Below are 9,301 nucleotides of genomic sequence, written 5' to 3'. Positions count from 1 at the left end.
CTAAGAACCATTCAAAAACCTAATACTTAAATATTGCGGTTTTCGTGGTGGAAATTGGTGAATCGTCATTCACCTACCTTTCAAATATGATATAGCTTAGATTACGGCATACCTCTTCTAAGTTATATTATATTGTGATTGGATCCTAGCCTTAATATTACATTTGGGTGTTTTAGTAAGGACTCTCTTATATCTAAACTAATCTTGTTCTTTTTCTTCAGATGTCTTTCAACAATGCTTCTGGCTCTAATCCTAATGGCTCCTTTACGCTTATGAACTTATGTGGGAAAGTCACCTTTGATGGATCCAACTTCAATGAGTGGATCAGAAACATCAGAATGATTACCCGCTACGAGGACAAAGAATATGTCCTTGACAAGGAGCTTAAGGAGATTGATGAGACCACTGCAACTCCTCAGGAGATCGCTGACTTTCGGGCACATGAAAGGGATGCTACGAAAGTGGCTTGCATCATGATGGCCACGATGACAGCAGAACTCCAAAAGTCTTATGAGGATTTCTACCCTTATGAAATGCACCAAGACTTGATGGAAAGATACCATCAAAGTGCAAGACAAGAGAGGTATGAAATCATCTGCTCCATGATAACAACCATGATGAAGGACGGGGAATCCGTCACGAGCCACATGCAGAAAATGAAAAGGTATGTGGATCGTTTGCTGAAGCTTAATGTGAACTTCCCGGAGGATCTTGCAATAGATATCATTTTGCACTCCTTACCATTGTGCTATGATCAATTCCGCATGACATATCACATGAACAAGGAAGAAGTCACCCTCAGCAAACTTCAGGGACTTCTCAAGACCGCAGAAACAGGTCTTAAGGGGAAGTCGGTTGCTATCACTCCTACTCCAAACTCAACTCCGGTTTTGGCAATCGGGAAAAGTCGAGGGAGGAAGAGAAAGAGATCTTCGAAGGGTACCAAGGCTCGGACCCTTGATGGCTCTTCTTCAAGTGGAACCAAGAAAGGTTTCATTACTCCTTCTTCTGACCCAAAAGAGGTTGAATGCTTCTATTGCCATGAAAAGGCTCATTGGAAGCGGAACTGCCCAAAGTACCAGCAGGATGTGAAGGATGGGAAAGTTAAACCCAACCATGCAGGTATTTACACTATCATTTCTAATAACTCACCCCATTCTAATTCTTGGGTCCTTGATACCGGTTGTGGTATTCATATTTGTTGTGACTTGCAGGGACTAAGAAGAAGTGAGGATGTGGAGCAAGGAAGAATAAACTTGATCATGGGGAATAGGAAAGCTTTACCTGTCACCAAGATTGGAGTTTATACTTTATCGCTAAGTAGTGGGTTTAGTTTAGATTTGAATAAATGTTGTTACTCGCCAGGAATGGCAAGAAATATTATTTCCTTTCATGCTTTGTACAAACAAGGGTTTACCTTTTCGTTTAATAATGAAGTTGGTTCTATTGATGCTTTCTTTAATAATGTTCTTTATTTTAAAGCATTACCTTGTGATGGTGTGTATGAAGTTGTGTCTGTTGTAGATAATTTAGGAAATAATGTTTTGTGTATCGATTCTACTAATAATAATAACTTGGATAAAGCATCATTATGGCATTGTCGCCTTGGACATATAAGCAAGAAACGCATAGGCCAACTCCAAAAGGTTGGAGTCTTGGAGTCGTTTGACCTTAAGTCAGATGATAGTTGCGAATCATGCTTACTTGGAAAAATGACAAAGTCACCCTTCACAGGCTCGTGTGAAAGGGGTGAAGGTTTGTTGGACCTTATACACACGGATGTGTGTGGACCATTCAAACATGCCACAAGGGATGCTAATCGTTATTATTTGACTTTTACTAATGACTATAGTAGATATGGATATGTCTACCTGATCAAGCATAAGTCAGAGACTTTCGAAAGGTTTAAGGAATTTAAACAGGAAGTCGAGAATCAATTGGGCAGGAACATTAAGATGCTTCGATCCGATCAAGGAGGTGAGTATCTTAGTTCAGAGTTCCTCGACTATCTTAGGGAATGTGGGATTGTCTCACAATTGACACCTCCCAGGACACCACACTTGAATGGTGTGGCTGAGAGGCGTAATCGAACCTTGTTAGATATGGTTCGTTCCATGATGAGTTGAGCTACGCTACCAATCTCATTCTGGGGGTATGCCTTAGAGACTGCCACCCATATTCTTAATCTAGTCCCTACAAAGAAAGTTGCCAAAACTCCTCACGAGATGTGGACTGGTAAAGTACCTAAACTAGACCACATCAAGATTTGGGGTTGCGAGGCTTTCGTGAGACGCGAGACTCATGATAAGCTCGAACCTCGAAGCGAGAGGTGTATTTTCATCGGTTATCCACAACAATCCTTTGGTTACCTCTTCTACAGACCTAGTGACAATGTGGTCTTTGTAGCAAGAAGAGGAGTCTTTCGAGAAAGAGAGTTTATAAGCCAAGGAGACAGTGGGAGGAAAATTGATCTTGAAGAAATTAAAGAATCAAGCAGTGAAGGAACTTCAAACTCTAGCCCTCAACTTGAGGAGGAAACTCCTGTTGAGCCAATTGACAAACCTGTACCTCTGAGGCGTTCCAGGAGAGTTAGGAGTGCACTTGAGCATTACTATGGATTCCATATTACTGCAGAAGGTGAGACATTTATTAGTGATGGGTCACTAGTAAGTCAAGATGACCCTAACAGCTACGATGAAGCCATGGCAGGCCCCGAGTCTGCTAAATGGAAAGAGGCTATGGATAGCGAGATACAATCCATGTATGACAATCAAGTTTGGAACTTGGTTGAAAATGTACCAGGTCGTAAGACAGTAGGGTGCAAATGGGTCTTCAAGAAGAAGACCGACATGGATGGTAAAGTACACACTTATAAGGCTAGACTGGTTGCAAAGGGCTTCTCTCAAATTCCTGGAGTGGATTATGATGAGACCTTTTCTCCGGTAGCCAAGATTAAGTCTATTCGGGTTCTGTTAGCCATAGTTGCATTTCATGACTATGAGATATGGCAGATGGATGTCAAAACCGCTTTCCTTAATGGCAAATTGGCTGAAGATGTTTACATGAGTCAGCCAGAAGGTTTTGTCAGCAGCAAGTACCCTAATAGAGTGTGTAAGCTTGAGAAATCCATCTATGGATTAAAGCAAGCACCTCGCAGATGGAATCTTTGCTTTGATGAGAAGGTCAAGGAATTTGGCTTTACTAGGAGTGAAGATGAATCTTGTGTGTATGTCAAGGCTAGTGGGAGTATAGTTAGCTTTTTGGTATTGTATGTGGATGACATACTACTCATAGGAAACGACATTCCAACCCTGCAGGAAGTAAAGTCCTGGCTTGGGAAGTGTTTCGCTATGAAGGACTTTGGTGAAGCTGCCTATATTTTAGGGATAAGGATCTTGAGAGATCGGAGTAAAAGACTAATTGGACTTAGTCAGAGTACCTACTTGGATAAGGTGCTGAAGAGATTCCGCATGCAGGATTCCAAGAAAGGAGAGTTACCCATCCAGAGTAACACCAGATTGAGTAAGACACAAAGCCCTAGCACTGAGGCTGAGATAGCAGAAATGAGTCGAACACCTTATGCTTCGGCTGTAGGATCGATCATGTATGCTATGACGTGTACTCGACCCGATGTAGCCTTTGTCCTGAGTATGGTTAGCAGGTATCAGGCGAACCTTGGCAAGGCACACTGGACTGCGGTAAAGAATATCCTCAAGTACCTACGGAGGACTAAGGACTGGGTCCTTACCCTCGGTGGGAGTGATGACTTGAGAGTAGTAGGGTATAGTGATGCTAGCTTCCAGACCGATAGGGATAATTTCCGCTCTCAGTCGGGCTGGGTCTTTACCCTAAACGGAGGAGCAATTTCTTGGATGAGTTCCAAGCAAGAGACAGTGGCAGATTCTACTTGTGAATCGGAGTATATTGCAGCTAGCGAGGCAGCAAAGGAGGCGATGTGGCTGAAGAAATTCATTGGAGACCTTGGAGTTGTACCAGCTATTAAAGAGCCAATGGAAATTTTCTGTGATAGTGAAAGTGCTGTTTCCTTAGCCAAGGAACCAAGGGATCACGGGAGATCCAGACACATCGACAGAAAATACCATTTCATCAGACATCGGATCGAAGAAGGACTCCTCGTGGCAAAGAGGGTATCATCAGATGAGAATCCGGCAGACCCCCTCACAAAGGGACTGACTCGGGTTAAGCATCTTCAGCATGCTCGGAGCATAGGGCTGAAGGATGATATTAGATTTAGTAGTTAGATAACCTAGAAATTTGTAAAGTGTAACTGACATTTAATGATGAATAAAAATTGTTTTATTTATGAGTAAGGTGTTGCTATCTCTTGTCGATCGTTTACTATATTTCTTTTGCATGTTTTGACTTCCAGAATAATTTTTGTTTGGTATAACATATTATTCAAACCTCCACAGTCAGTCATATGTCGGAAGTAGGTATGAATCTAGACTGTCATGTTTGGTTGTAGAGGTCTTGGACAAGGCTACAACAATCATGAGTGCTCATAAGTTCTGAGCATTGGACACAACCCACGCTCACTGGAATCACTTCATGGAATTCTATCTCGAGTGATCGTGAGACGGTAATATCGTATAAGTCTTCAAACCTAGAGATATGATTTGTTACTTACAAGTTGGTTATGCATTGATTGTATGAAAAAAACGCATTGGTAACTCGATGTTATAAATCGTGCTCTTGTGTGTAATTCAATGAGTGGTAGAACAAACATATGAGTCGAAGTTTATTTGTTCCTTCTTGGATTAGAAGTTGATATCTGGGCCCCTCGATGATTTTGTTTTGACCCATGTACCGGGCCCGGTCAGAACTAAGTTGATGTGTTCAATTAAGTTCTATGTCAAACAAATCGGAAATCGGGAAACAAATGCTAGACAATTAGCAAGACAGTGTTCCATGTATTTGTCCGGCTGATATCTAGAACAGAGGATTATATGATCACTTATCTTAAATGGCGTACCATCATCTTCTCAGTTCCGAGAAACCTTGAAAAGAGCTACTTATCCAAGTGGGAGACTGTTGGATAAGGTGTCTAAGTCCATAACTATTTCTGGTATGTACTTGACCCGACCCGACATGGTCCATTTGGGTTGCATGGCACCATGCAATTGGTTAGACTAAATGAGAGAAATAACATTTGGAGATTATTAATATATTATAAGTTCTAATATATTAATAATAATATTTGATTAGTTTGATCAATAATTAATTTAGAATTAATTAAGTGGTCAAAAGAGAACTAATTAAATATATGGGTTGATCATGTAAATCATCCATATCTTGTATAGTGGGCTAAGAGGCTCCATGGATTATCAAGTTGGGTTCTACCCATAGGATGCTCCATGGATGCTCCATGGGAGTTACAAACCCATGGGTCATGGAAATGAAGAGTCATGACACATTAGGGTTTACATGGTGTAACCCTAGATGTGTCAACACTATATAAGAATCATATTCTCCACCAAAATCGGCTACACTAAGAAAACAAGAGGGCTTGGCCGATTTCAAGAAGTGTGTGTTCTCTCATAAGTATTTACAAGAGCATTTGGTGTTGTGTGAAGCATTTGAGGCATCACACTTGGGGTGCTAGGCTCACAAGGTTTCAAGGAACAAAAGCAACAACAAGGTAAGTTATTCTATCTTTCATTCTAGTTAAAATTGTTCCCCATGTATGATAGATAGGAATATAACCTTGGAAATCCAACTTTGCATGATAATTAGACAAACATAGATCCACGGTTATTAGGGTTGCATGTACACTTAGGAAGTGTTAGAATGCTCAAAACCCATCATCTCTTTCTTCAGCTTCTTTTACAATTTTGTCGTTGAGATCGATTTCCCTTTCCCTCGCCTTCCGCTTCAACGCATCAGCGATTGTTTCCTCTTCCTCATCATTGTCATCCACTATTGGACCCTTGCCTTTATCCTTAGGACCCGAACCTGAAGCATGCTCAGTCTTTTGTTGTTCTGGCTGGGAAGTGGGAGGAGGTTGAAACAAAGATGTGCGTCCTTCTCCCCTTGTTTCGGAGGTACCATCGCCTATGAAACACCTTCAATGCGACTCAACATCCCAAGGGCAGGACGGAATTTGTCAGCAAGATGCGTCTAACAGAAATAGTCAGAATAGGGTCATGAGCCTCCAAAACGCTCAAGAGAATAGCGTGGATATCGGAGACACAGCTTTTGACGACATCCCTTTTAGAGCGAAGCTGATTAGCCTCGTTGTTCGCCTGAGAAAGTTGGAGATTTTTGGTCTTGAGTTGAGTGGTCTTGCGAGCAAGCTCATGCATGAGTGAGTTCTCCATGGCTAGATCATCTTGAAGCTTGGTGAAACGCTCATTGAGAGAGGAAAAAAGAGCAACATTGTCCTTTTGAATATCTTGGCGAAGATTGACAAAAATTTTCTTCTCAGCGGCAAATTCTTCTTCGAGCTTGGTTATTGAGTTGGTCACTTTAGAAGCGTTCAACTCAGCTGCTCCCTATAAGGACTCAAGAAAAATGTTAGCATCTTGAATTAGTTTATCGACTTTTTCGGTCGCGTCGGTACACACTTTGGTTGAAGCGGTAATAGCATCTATGGCACGAGAAATGGAAGCCTCATGTGCTTTGACAAAGGAGTCAAGCATTTTCTGAATAGCAGATTTAGAATTTGGATTGTGAGAGGAAGAAGAGGCCATGAGAGTGTCAAGTTTTGAATTCAGCTCCTTGCAACTCTTTTTGGTAAGAGGAGCATCATCATCTTCATCACTTTGAACACGATAAGGGTTGTAGTAGAAGGAATCAAATTCCAAGTCTTCTATACCAAGGACAGTGTTGGTTTCGGTTGAAGGTGTGGGAGATAATGGTTTGGTTGTTTCTTGGACTGAAGACCGAACCCCTGTATCAGATACGTTGGTTTGATCTCTAGTGGTGGTTGTTTTGGTTGCTTGAGAAAAGAGAGGAGTGGGAATAGGAATGGTAGAGGTAGGTTCGGATGTGATAACTGGGAAGGTTGTTGGTAAGGAAATTGGAATAGAAGCAGGTGGAGAAGAAGGAACTGGGGAGCGAACAGGTACCTCAGGTGTGGGTGATCTAGGTGGAGTATCACCACGATCCGAAGCCTCCTCGTCAGATCTTTCGCTCTCTGATTCTGTAGGAGTAGGAGGTTTGTTGCCTGGAGGAACATACTCAGAATCTGAATCACTAGAGGATTGAAGAATAAGTCTTCGGGCTGGATTTTTGAGCTTCTTCTGCTTAGGCTTTGAAGGAGCAGTTTCGTCTGACTTTTGCTTCTTTGGGGTTTGCCCCTTAGCTGGTTTAATGACTCTCACATCCTTTTATTTTTCGGGTTTCTTTCCCTTCTTGAATGACGTCAACGAGTCAATTTCGGGTCAGGTCAAAGTCAAACGAAGTCAACGAGAAAAACTGGTCGACTCAATTAAACCTTGTATATTAGGGTTTACTTTATGTAATTACTGTACAACTCACTATTTTAATAAGAAAGCATCATTTGGAAACTCGTGTGTTTAATTTTCCTTAGCCTTGATAGTGCTAAAACATGAACCAAAGCGATAAAACACTATTTCACACTCATCGGGAGTGTGTAGTACACTAAAACATGGCTTAACGAGGTTTACAAACATTGCGTTGCGAATCCGGATACTTAAAAAGGTCATAAATGGAACCACTCTTAAATCTCTTTCACTCTATCTCTCCATATTAGAAATCTCTCCCAAATCTCTCCAAGTATGTCAAATCTCTCCTAAATCTCTCCAAGAATATGGAATCTCTCCCAAATCTCTCTCAAAAGTTTCTGTAACTTTTTGTAATCATTTGGACCATCCCGACCCATAACCGGGTCAAAAACGGCTTGAAACGGTGTAAAAACGAGTAAAGTAGCCATAAGGACCCGAAACCTACTCTATAGGGCCGAACCCTCTTAGAGCCAAAAGTCCTCTTAAGGACCGAACTGCTGAGAAGCGAACTCTAGGTTCGAACCCGAAGCCTCGAAGACTACATTTACACATTAATCAAAATATTGGATTTTCTGGAACGCACACTACTTTTAAAAGAAAAGGATTTCATAATTGTATACAAAAACTTATGAACCCACCAACCTTTGTGTTGACACTTTTTCAAACCACTTGTATTCTCAGGGAATCACTAAATAGGTAATCAAGTTCTTTTGAGGATGGGACGTTAAGGCGTCAAACATTTCACATTTTGTCAACATATTGTAATTGATTTGGAAACATGTAATTCATACAATGATGTAACTTTTTCAATTATATATATGTTGGTTGTGTTTGCTTAAATCACTATTGCAATTGTTGTTATCATGCTATACATGAAGTCCTCCACCCCCGGACGTTTCCACCATCCTTGGTCTAGGGGTGTGACAGACACACAGGCATACATAGCTTCTGGAATCGATCCAATGAAGAAAAACTTGGAAGGATCTGTGACGATAATCTTTGTTGTGTGAAATGTTGCGATAGATAAGAGAAGGGAGTCCGCCATGATTGGAACGTGAAGGCGATCCATTGCCCACTTTGTGATAATTGACCAGTACTTGCCACATGAAATCACAGAATGGGGAGAAGAAGAGTATAAACTCTGAACACGTTGTTGCCATATGACCACCCCAAAGTCCAGATTTACACCATTGTACAACCTATAAAGCATAGTCATAAATGACTTGCTTGCTCCATCTGATCCAGCGCTACGCTCTGAGAGGCCCTTGAATAAGAGAGTAAAGAGGCGGTTCCATTGTGAGGGAAGGTAAGACTTAGGGTTTCAGTGTACCCCATTTGGTAGAACATCGAGAACAGTTGACCAGTAGTGATGGAGCCAGGGTTTACCAAAGTGGCTTCGCAAGCAAGACCAAGTAGGGCACAAAAGAGATTCTTTGAAATCGAGATCTTCTCGTTGTGAATGTCAAAGTGAATCCTCTCAGCAACCTTGTCATAATAAGCGGTTGAATAGATGTGAGAGAGGCAAGTCATGGGAACCACTTCCACCTTTGTAAGAGCATCGATAATTTGAGAGTATTTGAGACATTCTACCACGTACAACATGTAGGGTTCATAGACGAATGGTGTAAGGTAAATGATGAGGTTTTGTTGTGGCTTAATGGTCAGAAGGTTGGAGTGAACAGAGGTATCTTGAACAGAAGACGATTCCGCCATTGATGAAGCTTGAGTAGAAGATGATGAACAGTCAAAGAAATCGCCTTTTTCTTTTAGAAGATTTTTGAGTGGTAAAAGAGTAAAGTTGATCGTGAGAAACC

General features: G+C 41.4%; 1 protein-coding gene across 1 annotated transcript; it reads right to left on the bottom strand.

The window, feature by feature from the left end:
• Window positions 1-5,812: 5,812 nt before the first annotated feature.
• On the bottom strand, window positions 5,813-8,703 carry LOC111885730 (uncharacterized). The gene is made up of 4 exons (XM_023881970.1): window positions 8,421-8,703; window positions 6,585-7,324; window positions 6,212-6,512; window positions 5,813-6,072 (listed from the first exon to the last, which is right to left on the bottom strand). The coding sequence occupies exons 1-4, from the start codon at window positions 8,701-8,703 to the stop codon at window positions 5,813-5,815; spliced, it is 1,584 nt and encodes a 527-aa protein (XP_023737738.1).
• Window positions 8,704-9,301: the final 598 nt, after the last annotated feature.

This window comes from Lactuca sativa, chromosome 6 (assembly GCF_002870075.4).
Source record: "Lactuca sativa cultivar Salinas chromosome 6, Lsat_Salinas_v11, whole genome shotgun sequence".
Classification (NCBI taxonomy): domain Eukaryota; kingdom Viridiplantae; phylum Streptophyta; class Magnoliopsida; order Asterales; family Asteraceae; genus Lactuca; species Lactuca sativa.
Note: the sequence above shows the minus strand (reverse complement) of the source record. Positions and strands in the feature narration are given on the sequence as shown.

What these genes read in the sequence shown, in the direction of transcription:
- LOC111885730 (XM_023881970.1), bottom strand. Translation starts at nt 8,703, where the DNA reads ATGACTATGCTTTATAGGTTGTACAATGGTGTAAATCTGGACTTTGGG. An exon ending in TCCAGAAGCTATGTATGCCT is followed by an intron (nt 7,325 to 8,420) that starts GTGTGTCTGTCA and finishes TCATTAAACCAG; the next exon opens with CTAAGGGGCAAACCCCAAAG. An exon ending in AAGGGATGTCGTCAAAAGCT is followed by an intron (nt 6,073 to 6,211) that starts GTGTCTCCGATA and finishes GGTGTTTCATAG; the next exon opens with GCGATGGTACCTCCGAAACA.